Source organism: Apis laboriosa, unplaced genomic scaffold (assembly GCF_014066325.1).
Source record: "Apis laboriosa isolate Shangri-la unplaced genomic scaffold, ASM1406632v1 scaffold28_cov147, whole genome shotgun sequence".
NCBI classification, from domain to species: domain Eukaryota; kingdom Metazoa; phylum Arthropoda; class Insecta; order Hymenoptera; family Apidae; genus Apis; species Apis laboriosa.
In genome coordinates this window covers 6532-26486 of record NW_025222687.1, presented here as the reverse complement: position 1 = coordinate 26486, position 19955 = coordinate 6532, and the positions used below count along the sequence as shown (strand labels likewise).

At 28.4% G+C, this 19955-nt stretch overlaps 1 protein-coding gene across 5 annotated transcripts in view; it reads left to right on the top strand.

Moving 5' to 3' along the window:
• Positions 1 to 19744, top strand: part of LOC122714275 (zinc finger protein Noc-like) — a 173940-nt gene extending 154196 nt beyond the window's left edge. For all 5 annotated transcript variants that reach the window (XM_043935484.1, XM_043935482.1, XM_043935479.1 and 2 more), the window contains 8 exons: positions 5473 to 5680; positions 6746 to 6904; positions 11864 to 11992; positions 12073 to 12210; positions 16137 to 16286; positions 16502 to 16603; positions 16857 to 16961; positions 19136 to 19744. In XM_043935484.1, coding sequence (XP_043791419.1) covers positions 5473 to 5680; positions 6746 to 6904; positions 11864 to 11992; positions 12073 to 12210; positions 16137 to 16286; positions 16502 to 16603; positions 16857 to 16961; positions 19136 to 19347 — 1203 coding nt within the window. In that variant the 3' untranslated portion in view covers positions 19348 to 19744. The remainder of the gene's footprint in view (positions 1 to 5472; positions 5681 to 6745; positions 6905 to 11863; positions 11993 to 12072; positions 12211 to 16136; positions 16287 to 16501; positions 16604 to 16856; positions 16962 to 19135) is intronic.
• The last annotated feature ends 211 nt before the right edge of the window (positions 19745 to 19955 follow it).

The following is a 19955-nucleotide window of genomic DNA, read 5'->3' as shown; positions in this document are numbered from 1 at the left end:
TTAGAATATAATATCATAATTATTTCAATTGTAATAGCGCATTAAGCGTAGGAGATTACTTTCGATTTTGATGAGAATTAATTTCATATCTCGAATCTCTGAAATTACGATTAGAATCGACAAGTCTGGTCGAATTCGAACGGCCACACGTACAAATTATTGTCAATCGTTGTAATCGAGTTATCTTTACGTTCGAATAAGCGTATCAAATTAGATTTTCTATCGAACGTTATCGATAACGAATAACGTTCATTTGAATTTTGCAATTTTGCGATCGTTAAAGATAGGAAAAATTAAACGTTTCGTTAGTTTTAAATAAAAAAAATGATATTAAACTTTCTATTTATTAAGTTCAATAAAACTCGTTAAAAGGAAATTATTTCAAATCACTGTAGTAAAGCGTTTTATCGTTGAAGAAGCAGCAAAATCGATCGTACAAAGAATGATTTTCTGATCACAAATTTAATTAAAAAGTTCCGTGAAACTGATAATTATTTCGAGTAACGAACTCGAAAAACAAAGAAAGCGATTAAAAAAGAAAAAAGAAATAGTTTCGAGCCTTACAAAACGATTAAACGATTAATCGTGTTATTTACAATTTTTAACGCATCTATATTTTGAACGTTTCGTTTAATTTACATCTAAAAAAGAAAAGATACATAATGATTGTATTCTTTTACATTTTGTACAGAAACGTTTATAAAAACGTAATATAAATTTCATTTAAAAATATACTTTCTTCTATTTCCTTCTTATATATTTCGTATCGTTTAACTTTGTCTCACGACATCATCAGTTTTTTCATTTATAAAGAGACGCACGAATATTCTTATACACATACGAAGTTAAGAAAAGGTTAAAACTCGAGATTGACTCGGAATCTTGTTATTTTCTTTCGACAACAAACTATCGATATTATAAAAAAAGATTAATTGGAAAAGCATTCGATCAGAAATAAATAACGACAAGGAAATGAAAAGTTTTCTCCACTCGCATAGTATGATAGGAAAAGTTCAATTTTAGTGAAAAAATAATCCAATTTGTAACATTCGATCAAACTTGATCAAACTTTGTTATTTACTTCAATTTTATAATATTAATTCATTTTTATAATATATAAATATATTTCTTTTCTCTCGCGTTATTTATCATTATCATATTTGATAAATGAAAATAAACTATACTTCGAACTACAAAATTAATTTCACGAAATGAAAAATTATTTTTCTTTGTTTTTGAAAAATAATGAATCGTTAATTGATCGCAAAAGGAACATTCACAATTACGTATTTTGGTAATTTTTGTACGATATTATCGTTGTAAATAATGATATTAGTGGAAAAAGATATTTTATAAAAAGATCTTGTAAGATCTGGTAAAACAAAAGAAAATAAACTTGCGGAATATGGAAAATTAAATAACCCGGAGGAAATGAAATGTGATATCGTGCGCCAAACGGAACTAACATGTATATACGCAGTACGTACGCATATCTAGGACAATGGACAAAACTGCTTCCATTATCAGCTTACCCATTTTACCGATTGTTTTTGAACCATTCGTTCATCACTATATCAAATTACATTTTCAATCTAAATAAATTTATTTTCACTTACCGTTTTCGTTTCGATTCACTCGTATCCTATCTTATTTTTGCACGTTACACAGGTAATGTAATAATTCAATGAGAACGTAACATACCTGTTGGACCACGTTCAACATGATAATCACGTTACGTTTTGCTATCAATTTTTCGATATTTTCCAATATTTTCCAATATTTCCCGTCTCATAATAGTATAAATATAAGATATAATAAGATATTTCTTTTGTTTCGACATACGACCAACGATTACATCAATTAAGCGATGTGATTCAACTCTTTCGTTTAAATTTTATAATGAATGATATCGATGCAGCAAAATAGCATTCTTTTAATATTTTTCAAAATCACGTCTTTCCATCATATTCCATATTTTGGAAATACTCGGATTGAATCTTTTTAAAATAATCTATTCTCGACAATTTTACAACGATAATTTATTTTACGTTATTAAATGATATAAAAATATCGTACAATACGTAATTGTTGAATGTTTCGTTTATAGCAAATATTAACATTCTATTACGAACAATTTTCAAATCAATCGTACATCGCGACATTTTGATGACGCTTAAGCAATGTAGCATTTACATAAATGAATACATGCAATGAATTGCTATAAATTGAATTTTACTAACCTTTGCGTTAACGTCTAGGATACGAGTTTTATTATTATTATGAAAATGATTAATACACTCTCGCACACTTGCATAATCGCGAATAACTTAAAATATCGGAATAAAGAAGAAAAACGTTTTTTAAAAGAGAAATTATTTACGCGTATTTACGTTACACGCGTCGGTTTCGACGGTTTCTTTGTAACGATTGCCAAAAAAAAAAAAAAGAAGAAAAATAGCACTGCTCTGTTCCCCGTTACAGTTGCCCACACGAGGAAAGATGATATTCGATTCATTTTCGTTCACACGTATCGTCATATTTCCAAGTCTTAACAATCATTTTTAACTTACAGATTGACTTTGAGGTAATTCATTCACGTATTCACGATTCCACAATTATTTCCACCGACATTCGACTAACGATTATTTTCATATATTCATTATTTCGATTCATATATATCGAAATACTTAACAAGAGAATAATATCGCGTGTTAAAAATATATTCTCATTATAACTAACAGATTCGAATTATGATTTTCTTTGAAGAATTCGTTGAAAAAGTTATGGGAAACAAAGCTTAAGGTATTAAGATCCTTTGTCTTTCGCTACGAAAGAGAATAAGCAGACGTAGCAGGAATTACATAATAGGAATCGTGTAATGTCTGGAAAATCTTAGGGTATGAAACGCGTAGGATATGAATAGACGTGTAATTGTAAGAGAACGAATCGCGTAGTAACTAAATTCCAATGATGTCTCTATTCACTGTTCGAATTGGAATTTGAATTTTCTATGCATTTTTTCGTTCCCTCTCTGTTTTTTTTTTTTTCTTTTTTTTTTTCTCCGTTTTAATGTAAGGAACTGGTGCTAGTCGACGAACAAAATGTTTAAACAAAAAAAAGAGAAAAAAATACGTACGCCCTCGTAAAATTGAAATGGTTCTAAAGAGAACGAACGCTTTAATTAGTCGAGAACGAGAATTTACAAAATGGGACGTGGTACATCCTGTTGGTTAAGCTTCTGTATTTTGAAGATATTATATATAGTGTGATATAAGTTCAAAGATATTTTTGTCATATATTTCTAAATATGAATGTATTTTACTATATTAATTAATTAATTCCATATTAAATTTTTTAAGAGACGTTGTAATTTACTCAAAGAGACAATTGAAAATAATTTTTCGATAGAAAAGATAGAAATTATGTTAATCACTATACGTATATAAAGTTTATGATATTTTAGGAATGTTAGATCAAAAACAAACGTTTAATTAAAAATATAATTTGACTATAACGTAATAATATGATAGCGAATATCAAGCAACATTGAATAAATGTTACGTATCTTGTTTTAAATTTAATAGAAAGATTTAATTATCGTTAAAAATACAATGTATTTTTATTATAATATACACATATGAATTTTTAAAATTTTCTTAAATAATGAAAAATACTTCCCAACATCATCAATTCTGCATCCTATATCGATATTGAATTTCTTTATAAAAAGTCTTATTATTATTATTACATCGACGAGTGTTATTGACAATATAAAAAACAAAAATAATTATCTAGTAATAATTAACGAGTTAAAGGAAATAATTTAGAAAAAAAAAAGAAAATACTTACCAAAATATATTTAGACCTCGTAAAATAGGAAAAGATCATAAATAAAATATTTCATTTTCGGAATCAAGATTGATAAAAACGAGGAAAAATAAATTTCATTAAATCGCGTCGATAGCATATAATATTTGTAAATGAAACAACTTATATAAGTTGTATATATAGAAAGAAACTAAATTTCAAGATGATTTGTACAAAGATATTGCGATGGACATTGAGGGAGACAAGGGACCAGTTACTAAAGAGAAATGATGTCTCTTACTCTCAAACGACAACCATTTTATCCAGGCTCGTGGTCATACAGAACGTGGATGATTCGTGGGTGTGACGTTCAGTTAATTCAACGTGCACGATTGTTCGACGCTTGATTAAATACAACGAATGCATTACTATTGTTACTATTCGAACGTACAATGCTTTCAGAAATTCTCCCAATTCATCGAAACATGTATTGTACTCTTGACTAATATAATGGAAAAATAAAATAATTTCTCTTTATCCTTTGATATCAAATATATTTAAATACAATATGTAGATAATTACAATATGGTTTTATCGTTTTATGAAATTCGATCATTAATTTTATATACTATGATATAAAAATCAGATAATTATTTTATTAAATCAAAGTTTTCCCCATTGAAACGATCGTTTAAATAATCTATTAAAATCTCTCTCCCTTTCATTTTATATTACCTCACATATATAATACACACACACATACACAAATATATAAGTATTTACATTTAAATTAACAATTTAATGGAATTTAACAATAAACTTGATTAATGAATATTAACACTCTGTGTGCGTATCTATATTCACTTTGTTTTATATTGATCGATTCAATTTTAAGATAAGCGTATTTCTTCCATTTTTAAAGAGAAGAAATTTCAAAATAAATAAATCCAAGTAACCAAGTAATTGGATAGGAAACACGAGAAAAATAAAAAACTAAGAAACGAGTAATGAGGTAAATAAACAAAAGAACGGAAAAATCGAAGAAAAAGTAGGATACATCCAGGAATGATTAAAGAAGGGATTTTCTGAAAAAAACGGGAGAATTTTCTCTCCGTAGAGGAAAATTTTTGCTGGCTGAATTCTTACTCTTAGTCGCGTTCTAATTATCCTGACTGCACGATAACGAAGACCGATAAATCAGGATTGGTCGTTGTTGTTGTTGTATCGATCCTATATATGTTTGTTACCATTATTCAAACAGGTGTGTTGTGGTTGTGGAAAGAAAATTTATGCGAAAACGCATATATAGATAGATGAAAATGCTATAATAAATCGTTACAAACGTTTAAATATTTCAACGTAACAAACGTAACAAATATTAAATAATCGAACGGATATACGTATTTAAACGTTTACTTGTAATATTGTTGTTTTTAATCCGACTTTGCGTTACGTTCCGTCGATGTTAATTGCTACATACTTTGACGAACTTACATGCATAATACGTATATTACGTTTAACGCGTTTTCTTGTTTCGTTTCAATTTCATTTATAAAATAATATTTTAAGAAAGAAATAAAATTCAAATCAAACTTCGTTATATTCGCAAATATAAATTTTAGATAAATTTTTGCTTACATTTTTATCTCGTATTTTCTTTTTCAGGTAGCATGGTTGCGTGTGGATACACAAACTATTCTAACGATAGCGAATCATGTGATAACAAAGAATCATAGAATCGGAGTAACGCATACCGAACGCAAGACATGGCATTTACATATACGCGATGTGACCGAATCCGATCGAGGTGCTTATATGTGCCAGATAAATACCGATCCAATGAAGAGTCAAACCGGTTATTTGGATGTCGTAGGTTGGTTGATCATTACGTTATATATCTAACATCTAATCTGCTAATCAATAATTTTCATCCACCTGAAAAATTTCACGTTGAATTAAAAATATATTTATAATTATTTTATTTGAAAATATCGACCAATATCTGAATTGTCCGTGCTAATGATATTTTACGATTATTATTACGTTATTATTATTTTGATTTATTTTATCTTTTTTTTCTTCGTTTTTACATAATTACGCCTCAACGCGGCTGGATATTTTTAAGAGCGATCGAAAACAGATAAGCCGATGCTGTTTCGCTTTCGACTAATTTATGACACAGGTTGAATAGAAATTTTACGAATGGTATGGTTTTCCAACGGACAAACTCCAGACGACGCCTGCTCGCTCCAAGTGTTGCGGAAATTAGATGTTGAAAGTTGAAAGTCCGTGCATCACATATTACGCAGAATGTTTAAAATATATATATATATAGTAGTATCGCTTGTTCAATAAAAAATAGAGATATTATTCTAAAAAATTTAATCACGGAATGATGAAGACATGAAAGAAGATTGTAAGAGGACTTGACTTATATTACTAGGAAGGAAACTTGATCAAAATTTTTAATCTTTTATATTTTAAATAAACTGTTTTGGTACAAGTATATGGAACAAACGTAAAGAGATGAGGAAAAAGATAAAATGAATAACCAAGTAGTTGAACGATACGATACAAAAATACGTTCTTGGTCTTGACGGATTTTTAAAAATAATGTATACGTATACTTTTATGCGTATAAACTTTCATTCACTGGAATAAAATGTTTATTATCTTTGTATACGTATATTTTATATATATACATATATACACGTAGATTCATTCTTCGCAGATCCCCATGTAAAAACATAAAATTTATCCTTGTCCTGTTGTTGTTTCAATTTTTAAATTTATTTATTCTCTTAACATCTATCAATTACCATTTATATTAAACAGATTCAAGTTGATAAAAAGACAAATTAATAAGGAAAAAAAAATTTAAATATGAGATATATCGTAGAAAATGATGGTGACACGATTATTCAATTTCTATTTTCAGTTCCGCCCGATATTTTAGATTATATGACAAGCACGGACATAATAGTCAGAGAAGGTAGCAATGTGACATTACGTTGTGCTGCTAAAGGATCTCCAACACCAAATATTACGTGGAGGCGAGAAGATGGAGAAACTATATTTCTCGAGAATGGAAAAGAAGGTAAATACTGACCGACATCTATATATATATATATATCGTAAAAAAATGAAAAGACAATAAGTAAAATAAAACAAAAAAGATTCGATCGAATTAATCGAATTATATAAATAACAAAAAATTTAATTCAAATTAAAATACAAAGAAAAGAATAAAAATTATACTATCATTTCCCATATAACGAATAAAATAGATTAAATAAAACATTTATATTTATAATAATTTTATTATTTTTTAACATAAATAAAAGATTAAAAGCTGTACATTTGACGTATTATAACATAATAATACTTATCTAATATAATTTTGCCCATTAATTCCCCCAATACATTACGTTTAAACATATTTTTTGTTTCAAATAAATTTTTCAGAATTTTTATCTTCTATTTGTTTTTTTTTTTTTTTTTTTTTTAATGATTTATCAATATTATTCTCTTATTCAGATATGCGAGTATAGTTAAATTATTACTAAAATATTTTACGAAAATATGTGACAATGGTTAAACGAATATTATTCTCGAAGATTGATGGATTTTAGATAGAAGGAGTAATTCTTTTCATACTGAGATTAGATCTCACTATATTTTTACAAGAGGAAATTTTTACGAGAAAATTGCATACATGCAAATCTAATGTATTTAGAATATTCACAAATTTCTTGCACATATATATATATATTAATTCATATATCATTTTATTTTGCTTTTTATGTTCGCAATATGCTTTCATATTGATATTGGTATATTTTTATTTAATATCGATATATTTTTTGTAGTATATATTATATATATTATTAAATTTGCATTGATCGAACATAAAATATTAAAATATAAAAGAATTTAACTTCTTCTAACATACATATACCGTACAGATACAGACTAATGTTAATGTAAAAAAAATTTGTTAACATTCGAGGTAATTTTGTTACATGTATAACAAAACGATTTTTCTTTTTTTCTTTCTTTTTTCTCAATTAGAAATATTCTTTGTATTATATTTTTTGCTTGCGTTCGATTATTCGAATTTCTATGAATTATTTATTAACTTGTTTTTACACAATATATGCGTTTAAAGAAATGTTTCCGAAACGCATTTATATGAACGGTCGATAGAAGGTTAAGAAATATATGACGTACGATGAACGTAGAATGAAAATTTATCGCTGGTGGCTTTCAAACTTATTTAGCGAGTATGATGCGTGATACAACGATCCTATCCATGTTGCACCTGCACCATTGCCATACCGATGACGTTAGGATGAAATACATGGTCCGCATGTTTCGCACAATAACACCAAGTAATACGAACGTTCTGATTCGCACACGAATCGTTGCAAACACTTTATTCGCGAGACGTGGTAACGATTTATCACTCTTTTGTCTTTTCACCGCATCGAAAACTGTTGCCTGTATCCTGTTCTTCCGCCGGAAACTGCCTACCCTGTCTTATGGCAAGAAAAATGTCTCTTGTATTTTAAACGTCTTCCCGTATATGCCAGCCTTTGTAATACTCGCCTAGACAAATATGTATCTACCAAAAATATTTCTATCGATTTTTTTCCCACATATACATATATTTTTCTGCGATCACGCGGACCAAAAAATATATTATCGAAAAGAAGAAAAATTTTATCGTTAAAATTCTTTTTTAAAAGTTTTATCAACGATAACTTCTTAATTACTATTATTATTATTTAAATAATATTTTTCAATATATCGCATATTATTTTTATTTATCTCATGATAGAGTTGAAATTGAATCGAAGTTCGGATCATTGCGACGAGTATTCGCAATAATATTCTGTCTAGTTTTTAAAAACTATCACAATGAAAATGTATATAAAACAATTATGAAACAAAAAAACGATTTAAAATATAAAAGAATTTTTATTAACTTCAAAAATGCTTCATTATGCTTTCCATATTTTAAAATTTTTTCGTCGAGAATAGTTGGAATAAGTAAAATTTTTTTAATTAATAATTTAATTAATTTACACAATCTTAATAAAATAACAGATATTATTTTTTATGTCTTTTAATTATTTATATTATATTATATTATTTAAAAAAAAGAGAGACATTATTTTTTTTTATTTAAAAAAGAGAAATATCTTTAATCATTTTAATTAAAAATTAATTTGAATAAAATTGATTACACGAGATTGAGCATCTTTTTTTTTAACAATTATGATTAATTTAATTTATTTATATTATACATAGTACACGAAGACAGTTTTGACGTTAAACAAAGAGGAGATCAAAGATCGCATAGATTTGTATGACGATAACCGAGAAATCGTTTATACATTTTAGGAAAAATTAGTTCAGCTTGCTTTTCAGCCATGGTTAGATGTCGTGTATCTTTGAAATGCACCGAAATGACAATAAAATATCTAAAAAGTGTAAACACGATATCAGCGCGGTTTCATTGGACAACTCTAAATCGAATTAAATCGTAGCTTTGATCATCCAATTCTACTTGCTTATTTGCACACACACTTTTCTCGAATGTACTCGGTACCTCCTCTCTTCATTTTATATACATTTTATATATATATATATATTTCTCGAATTACGGACCATAGTTTTTTTTCGCTTGTAGACCGTGGTTTGTTCGTATTCTCGTATGCGCGAATAAAATTGTAGACAAACCGACAGAAACCTATTTGTTGGAAACTGTGTACAAATATGGAAAAAAAAAAAAAAAAAACAAAAAAACTCGTCGATACTTTTCACAGAAAATACGAATGTAGCGACTCTTCGTAATTCGAAAAATTTATTTATAATTCTTGATTTTTTACAATAACTATTCAAAGTTCATTTAATTATACGCAAGATTTCTTATTTTTAAATACGTTTTCTTAGATAACGTTATTTTAAAAAAGTATAAATTATTAGATCATCGATACGTTTACTTCGTTCGAAGAATAAAAGGTATGAAAATAGATACGTGTAGTAGCATGATCTAGTTATTGGTAATTAACTCATAAAGTAACAATAGTTGGAAAGTAATTAATTAAAATGGAAACGCGAAGTGTATCGAGTGGTTTGGTCAGTGGTTTACAATTTATCTCGTATATGCAAGTGATTACAGAGGGTGGAGTCGACAGGCGTTTCAATAACATAAATTGTTCTGTGCAGAGATTAAGCGTTTAGGCAGACAAAGCTCAACGAGAATCGAAAATTCGAGCAGGAGCAGCGGCTGTGACCGCCTTTTAGTTTTCCACCAAAAGATTTACGTTCACCCGCTGACCATGTTCTATGTGCGGTTACTAGTGTATTCGCCATTGACACTACTGAATCCAGAAATAGAAGGTGAAATCCTTCTAACCAACATTTCGCCTCTGTGATACGCTCGTTACAATTTTCCATCTCTCGTATACTTTTCAACTTGTCATTTTATTTTCTCACTCTCGCTACTTTTCTCTGTTCCTTTGATATCTCTTCTATTATATACGCATATAAACAATACATTTACATATTATATAAAAATATACAACTTTTCTAATTTATAAATTGCCATTGTTATTTCAATTTTGATAAACAACGAAACGCGATAAAATAAACTGGAAATGGATTAGAGAAAGTAGGACGGAAACCATGAGACTTGAGAAACGCGGAAATATAAATTTTGAGCTTTTATTCTTAAGAAGCTTTATTCTTACGAGAAAACTTGAAGAAATCTGACTAAAGAAATGATTTCGACTTGTACGAATGTCAACAACGAAAGAAGAAATGCTAATTTCAAATAATATTTCTAAACGATTACGATGTATAAAAATCTAATAAACAAATATAAATGAATAAAAAAGAATCGATCTTATCGATGATATTTTACTTTAATTCATCTTATTTGATTATCATTTAAGATCCTAAAAATCAACGACGTTAACGACGAAACATATACGTACTTACATGCATGTATAATACACGAATAAAAGCCATTGATCGTGTGTAAGTGTATAAATAAAATTATCTTTACAGAGATATGAATTATAAAATTGAAAATGTAAATATGTTGGACATCTGAAAATACGAAAGTATTTTTAAATAAATGAATATATATCGAGCATAAAATTGGAAAATATCGTGGCAACTAATTCGTAATAATTAGTTGTTTCAATAATCATCGATAACAATTGATAGAGCAAATATTTCTTGCGTTAAATATACATGTTTCATACATAATTTACCTAAATCCAAGTGTAAAATCCGTATACAGGTATAGTACAGATAACTTGTTCGTCGATTCATTTAGCAGGTCGGTCATCCTTTATGAAACAAAGAACAGCGTTGATTTCGTATAGCAAAAAGATTGGTAATAGCGTGTTCGTAATTAATGTTAACTGACCGAATCCCTCGTGTTCATTCGTGCATCTGCATCCGTTTCTGGCTTTTTGTCAGTCCGTTTAATCCAAGTAAGCATCAAATGCTACGAACGGTGTAACGGTTGTCGCGAATTTCTTGCTTTGGTTTACTCGAGAAGATTATACGGTGGATTATATCTATTTCATTATGGTATGCATAACTCAATTATATGTGGAAACAAATTTCAATTGTCGAATAAGATGATGCAAAGGAGAGAATGGAATTAAAAAGTTGAGATACGATTAAAACCAATGGATGATGTTACAAAAACTTCGCTATTTTATCGATTTAAACTCGATTGTTGCGAAAAGAAGTTTGGAAAGTTACATTGAGAAACGTAGTAGTTGGAACGTATGTTTGTTTCGCAAAGGTTTTGCAACTTTGAAGCACATCGAGTACCTATTATTACGCTCGTATATTTGTACTCGAATATGATTCTTAACGTTCAAAAATTTTACCACTCGAATAGAATTAGTTGTAATGTTTCAATCTCCGTGTACAAAAAATTTCATTTTTAATATTATCAATTTATCGCTTCGTTATACGATAAAATCAACAACACTCGAAAAAAATAAATTTCTCGACTTTGTTCCAGTGAAAATTGTCGAGGGTTCGATCTTCAATATCACCAAGATAAATCGATTGCAGATGGGTGCCTATTTGTGCATAGCTTCGAACAGTATACCACCTACCGTCAGTAAAAGAATAATGCTTACGGTACAATGTGAGTATTTTTCTCTATGATAGAATTTTCTATCTTTGCGTTAAATGTTGTTTAATTTAATATATTTGTTATATTTACAGTTAGTCCAATGATTTCAATCCAAAATCAATTGATCGGGGTGCAAGAGGGACAAAGAATAATCTTGGAATGTAACTCGGAAGCGTTTCCACAATCGATCAATTATTGGACGAAGGAAAACAACGAACTTATAAAAAATGGTACTTCGAATCGAATATATATATTTCTCTCGATATTTTTCTTTACTTTTTACATTATTCTCTATTTCGATTCAATTTTTATCGAATTTTATGGATAATATATAAGTTCCAAGCATATCGGTTTGATTTTCAATTTCGAGCGTCTTGATTTTAAATTTAATTTAAATTATTATTGAAAAAGGGAAAAGGTTGCATCTGAAATTGCGATGTAAGAATACAGATATATGTAAATACATCTATATTGGTTGAAAGTAATTTACATAGATAATGCGATAACGTGATAAAAGTTGAGCGTTATACTTTACGAGACTTTAGCATAGAAACAAATTCGTATACCTTCGCTTTTGCTCGTTTGTAATGGACGTGTTCCATGATAATTCACCGAAGAGCGATTGAACCATACTGATCAACATAGTTAATGCTGTTTTATTAACGAATGTACGCACAGCACATTGCACATATATACGTTACTGGAATGGTCTAACAACACGGTCGTAGTCGGATACACGGAAATACGTAGAACTATAATTACTTCGAATAATGAGACTTTAATACTAAATTTTTCACGCGCGAGAATTATTCACGCAACGTTCTATTCTCTTTCATTTCCGTGACAATGCGTAATATCCATTATTTATTGTTTTATATAACGATTTTCAAATTTTTTCACTTAAAAAATAATTTTTAAATGATGCATGATCGTTTTTCGTTAATTTATTCTTCGTTTTCGATTTTATTGTTGTTGTTGTTATTATTATTATTTATTATTTCGAGGAATCGAATCGATGATAAATATAGAACGATATTAAAATCTAATCGATTCATAATATTTCGAAACTATTTTTACATATTTTTATATATTTGCTTTTATTGTTTCTCGTTCATCGTTAAAGAAAGATCAATTTTTTCATGTTTAAATTTATATCGCGTTATACATATTTGTAATAAAAGTAAGTTCGACAAGAATCATAGTATTATCGGCACGAATAAGCACAAATGCATATTCGCCGTGTAATTATTTCGTATAACGAGACACGATATTCACGAAGGTCGTATAGCGTAGTAACCACATGGAATATTATACATCCTCTTGGATCCATTAATGCGTCTAGCTGTTCTAGACTAGGTGATGCAAATACAGTAAGAAAGCCAACGTTATGATCCTCGTATGCAAAGTTATTGATCAATTAAATTATTCCGTGTTGTTTTCTCAGATAGAAATCAAATTTAAATATCAAATATATTTTACTATTAACAAAAAAATTGGATATAGCTAATTTCATTAAGCTAATTTTAGCTACTTTTTATTAGCTATTAATAGTCGTTCCGTTTCATAATAATTTTTATATACATATATGTTTCTATATACTTTATTTTTTCATTTTTAAAGTTGATTTAAGGAGATATATTGTCGTAAGATATACATTTAAACATGGCAAATTTTTGTCACAAATATATATATATATATAGTATATATACAAAGCGTTGTATATAACGGAATATTTCAATCCCGTTTCTATAAATCTAATAATACACATACGAGATTAAATCTTTGTAAGTTAGAAATACGAATGAACAATCTTTGAATGAACAAAAAAATATAAAACGTACAATTTGAAAAAAATTTATTTTTAAATGTTATTATCTTAATACGAATTTTTTAAAATATAAACTTTTATTTATATAATCGGAGAATGAAGAAAAGAAGAAACGACGAAATGAAAAAAGACGAAGGATAAGAAGAAAAATGAAGGAAAACAAAAAAGAGATTTTTTTAGAGATCCTTCGATTCGATCATTTATCAGTAACTGAACATTTTGCCGCGGAACGATGCAATCTTAGATCGTTATTGGATAGGAGGGAATATCGTGCGAACAAAATCAAAGCACGGTTGATGATGTAGCAGCAAGTTGTGTATATGAAAGTGGCGTGCCTGGAGCTACTTACCGATGCCATTACTGTCCTTTCACCCCTCTCTGCCATTCCGCTATCCTAACTGGTCCATCCTTTTCGCAACACGACGACGACTCGCACCCCTAGTCCACTTACGACCATCTCAAACCAGACGTTTTCCGGACCTGGCTTCGCTCAACCGTGCGTACAACTTTAATGACTCGTGATTGTCATGACTTCTGCTCTTTGCGACGCTCTTTTCGCCCGTAACGTGTGCGGTTTACCGAGGGAAAACGATGTCCGCTGTCTTATTATTCATTCCCGAGCGAAACTTTCAGTTAACGAACCTCTCATGCGAAAGTATCTTCAAATTTTTCGATTTTCTTCCATCTTATGCGCGATTGTCTCCTTTTTAATCCTTCAGTTCAATTTCAACTTACCTCAATGTATATCTTACACGTATATCCATACACGTGTACGCATACACGTATACCTTACTATTCCTATTTATCTATAGTGTCTCTCATTTTTTTTCTCGAAAATTTCGATAATTTTGTTATTTTTCTCACTTTTTTTCAATGGGGAAAACAGAATAGAAGGAAAATATCGGTATCTCCAACTTTTTGCATAGAAGCAATTTTATATCCGAAAATCCATTGAACCATGTCTAGCGTGATAATGCTCGGCAACGCGGTTCAACGTCGTTAAACTTTTTCATCTGCTTTTCAAACTCAAACCCGACCGAAAGTTTTTCTCTTCCGTTTGCTACGGTCGATGGAGCCACTACATAAATGCATTCTACCCTTTTCACCCTCGCTTTTTCCGCCCCTCACTTTTTCTTTTTCTCTATACGTTCCATCTGTCACCAAGTTTCTCCCTACCTGAGAAAATACTATTTTGTTTTACCATGGACCAGTTATACTTACGGATTTCAATCTTTCTTCATTCTCGCGAGATCTCGAATCGTTAATCGCGCAAAATTCCTTCTCTCGTAGTCTCGATATTCATCAATTTCTTCAATTTCTTTCTCTTTTTGTTTCGAAATATCCTTCGGGAATATTATTTTAATGAAAAATCTTTTTTTTTTTTTTCTTCTTTCAAACATTCATTTCGTCTAAGATAAATTATCTTCGTATAATCGTAAAACATAAATATATTATATCAAATTTAAATATTTTATTTAATGCTTCGATCCTTTGATTTTTTTTTTTTTTTTTTTTTTTTTTTTTTTTTTTTTTTTTTTTTTTTTTTTTTTGGTTTCGTACGATAAAAATAAAAATAATGTCTTGATTATAAGCTCATCGTTTCAAATTAATCCTATAATAATATACATGTATTTCAGTACTCTGATCTTATTTCAACATCGGAAAGTCCTACAAACCACTAATGAGTTATATAGCGTGAGATCAACTTTCATAGTGGAAAACTATTTTTATTTCATTTTTGGTTGAATGTCGTGTAAAGTTTTCTCGGAGTATCGCGGGTATCGTAACGCATGAATATGCAAACTTAAAAAGAAAATCACGATTATTGAAAAGCTCGCTAAATTAAAATTAAAAATCAGTCTTATATAAAACGGTAATTTTATTCGCGTCTTGAATTTTTGAACGATTTTAAATTTTTAAATCTTTGAATGTAAGTTTTTTAAATGTTTAATCATTTAAACAAAAATATTTTGTATTATTATTTCGTATATTATACTGAAAAAGAAAGAAAGAAAAAAAAAATTGAAACCTGAAAAATTAATTGTTTTTCATATAAAAATAATATCATTACATATAAAATATTCATAAAAATATGTATACATCAAATCACTTAATCACTAATATAAACGCTTGTTAAATAAATTTATCAAGTTTTGATTTAATGATTAATTTAATAATTAATTTTTGTATAAAATTTGTTATAAATTCATATTTTTCTCTTCAATTTATTATATTTTTTATTATATTATACTTTTTACAATACACATATATTTTCATTTTTATGAAATCTCTATCCATCGATCTATTGTTTCTATTTCATATTTTTAGGAGATAAATATAACCAATCGTTCACGAATAACGTGTACAAAGTACATATGAAACTCACGATATTAGCGATGGAAATGTCCGATTATGGAACATATAAATGCATATCAAAAAATTCTTTGGGGGAAACAGATGGCAGTATTAAACTTTATCGTAAGTATAGTATACTTTTTACTTTATAATTCATTTACAACACTTTTTACTACTATTTTCTTAAATGATTTTTAAATTTTTTACGATATATACATTGCGATTTTTAAATGTTATAATTATTTTAAAAACTTTGAATGAGAAGGAGGGAAGAGGAGAGGAGAGGAGATGAGACTTTATTAAATCTTAAATTTTATCCAAAATTATATATTTTGTAGATATTCCGACACCAACGACACAGCCGAGAACCACGACTACTACTACTACTACTACTACTACTACTACTACTACTATTCCAGTTCCTACTACTAGCGAAGAAGGTAGATGTGAAATAAAAATTTCATCGACACAAGTTTATAATTAGCGTTTCATACAGTATGATATATAACTGTATACAATTATCGACATCTATAAATTAGGTATATGTATCTATTAAGTTCATATCTTTATCATATCTTTCATTTCATTCGAAAGAATCAGTCTTCTTTTTTTTTTTCATTTTCACGAGAACAAATCGTATTTATATCGCATTGCTAAAAAGAATAAAAATGAAAATAATCGTTTTATTCGTAGTTGAAAATATTCAAAATTCACGACAAAGACCAGAACCCAGTGCAGATCCTAGTGCGTATCAAATAACTGATTCGTCATTGCCTAACATCGAACATAGAACCGATGGTAAGTATCTCTATTATATTTTATGAATTGCTTTAATATTACATGTGATTCTTCGTTTCTTCTATCGCAATATCGAATTAAATTGTATTCAAAAATTGCATAATTATATTCATATACCCTTTTACAAATTATTTCGAATTTTTTAATGCAAATAAATTCGCACTTATTTTCATTTAAACATATACAAAAAATGTATATATATATATATATTCCGATCAAAAAGTTTATGAAAGAAATATAGAAAAACTATGTAAATATATATGTCAAATTTCTTCAGCAATATTTTCATTCTCGAAACAGATCTCATTTACACGTATGATATATACTTACGTAAATATCTGCCTCAGGAGTGTTTTCATCGATCAAAATATATTGCTGCAAATTTTTTTTTGAAATATTATTTCTCGTTTTATGTTATACCGAAAAAGATAAAGAGAATACAGTGAATGATCGAGAAACATTGTAACGATCGAGAAATTTCGTTATCACTGTATTCAAGCAGCAATTACGGCATTATCGAAATAAATTTGAATATTCAACCGCGTACATACAACTGTTTCAAAACTGTTAGAAAACTTATAAATAAATATCGTATTAAATTTGCCGCTCACAATAATAGCACAGTTAACATTCTACGTAAAAAATATTTAGTAAAAAAAATCTAAATTTTACATTTTGTTCTCTTTTAATCAAAATAAATACTTGCTGTGACGTTTAGTTTAGTAATTATCATTTCAGTTATACTATATAAAGTATAGCTGTAATTTTATTCTTAAGATTTTATGAATTTTATCGTAAAAAAAAAAAAAAAAAAAAAACGTATTAAATATATATAAATCGAAGATGCAAATTGAAATAGAAGTTTAATTGTAGAATTAGAATAGAGGAAGAAGAGAGCATAATATTTCACATAAATATCCCACTCTTAGAAATTTCCTATTAAATCATCATCTCGGCGTAATGCGCAAACTTACGCACGTAGAAAGGGGAAGAGAAAAACTTTTTGAAGGGAAAGTTGGAGAGAAGGCGTGAAATTTACTCACGAGCTTTCAGCAACGTGGCACGACATCATAGATCTCCAAGGCGACAAACGCTGCCCTCTCAACGGGATTTTGATGAAATCCCACGCGGTTTATGAACTACTACGTCGCTTCAACTATGAAAAAGTAATCTGATCTTTCGTTTGCAAAACTTTCTCGTAGTTTTCGTCTTCCCTTCGATTCTAATCTATCACTTAAAACGAATTTAAAAATTTATGATATTGGCAAATCGTTCGTTCTATGCGATTATCAGAGTAATTTTATTAAATGGATCTTCTTATATTTAAAGAACAAGAAGGAAATCGAATTCGATTTTTAGCGATTTTACGATTTTTTATGAGATTAGAACTGATTCGAAGAAATTAAAAATTATCCTTTATAATATTGTACTGTCGATGCTCGTTTAAATACTCGCGCCAAAACTAGCTTTTCTTTTTTTTTCTTTTTTTTTCTTTTTTTTTCTTTTTTTTCGGAAATATAAGTAAGTAATATTCATATTTATGAATATCGCATCGCCACAAAAATTCTCACGGACCGAATGCTCGTTTAGTAATCAATATTCGTTTGTATCGTTAATTATATAATTAATTTTTTTTTCTTTCGATGACAATTTGTCTCATTCGATGACAATTTGTGATCGATTTATTCAATTGTCATAAAATTATAAGAATTCAGCCGGGATTTGAATCGAGGTAATTTAATATGAATTTTGAACGAGATACTATAAATTTAGTATTACTTTTATTAGCAAACTATAGCGTGCTAAAATTCTAAGTGCATTTTATAAAATGCAAAAATTGAATGTTATATACGTGCTAAACATGAAATTTGTGATATTTCATAGAAAGCAAACTAACTTACAATTTTATTATCATACCGAATTACAATAAAACTTTTTTTAAAATATTATATAAGTTCGCATCAATATTTTTTTTTTAATATTTAATAGTACATGCATTTTTGTTTCTATACATTATCTTGCAGAAAAAAAATGCAATTGAGAATGTAAAATATTAAAATCGTATAAATAACAATACATTGAAACGAAAGAATATATTTTTAGAATATAACAATTTTTCCAATATAAAAAAATCTTATCAAGATTTCAAATATAAAGAATCACTTTTTTTTTAGATATACATCTTTATGGAAGGGCGAGCAGCGATAGTTACAACGATGCTGAAAATGTTATAACAACAAATGGACGAAAAAGCACCGACAGCGAAGTACGACCACGAAGAATCGACAATACGGCGCAATCGATGTCGTCCAGGGATTCTAATTCGAATTTTCAAGTACAAACTACAACGGCCATCTGTATAATCCTACTGTCCGCCTTGTCGTAGTCACGTTAGTGTTTACTAGCGAAAAGAACGGTTATTCGTAAAAAATCCTTCGGGGATCAAGATTCGTCCTGTTCATCGTCATTTATCTCATCCGCGAAAGGGATCAATTAATGGGTGTGCTTCGATGTTACAAATTATCGACAACCATTGCCTTCGCTATCGTTGTGACCGAGATCAACGAAATAATTTTTTTTCCTTCTTCAAACTTTGCGATAAAGTTTGTCAAATTATACGATTAATTTCTAATAATAAATTCTTTCTAATAATAATATTTGGATTAGGTATTTATCATTGCGATTACATTTTTGCAAATTCGCACAAGTTCACGGATTATAATTATAAATCAATTATTTTTCCGGATTCACGTTACGATTAATTTTTTTTTCGTTAATTGAAATTTGAAAACGTTAAGTAAATATTATTTTTTTCTTTTAATTATTTTTCTCAATTATTCTTTTTAAAACTTAATTAATCTTATTTCTTTTTATATCTTCAAAAATTAATTAACGTTCAATTTATTTGTAAAATTCTTTTCTTTTCTTTTTTTTTCACTTGTAAATAACATGTATTTGAAAATAAATGAATTTTCCTGGAGCTAAATTTAAATT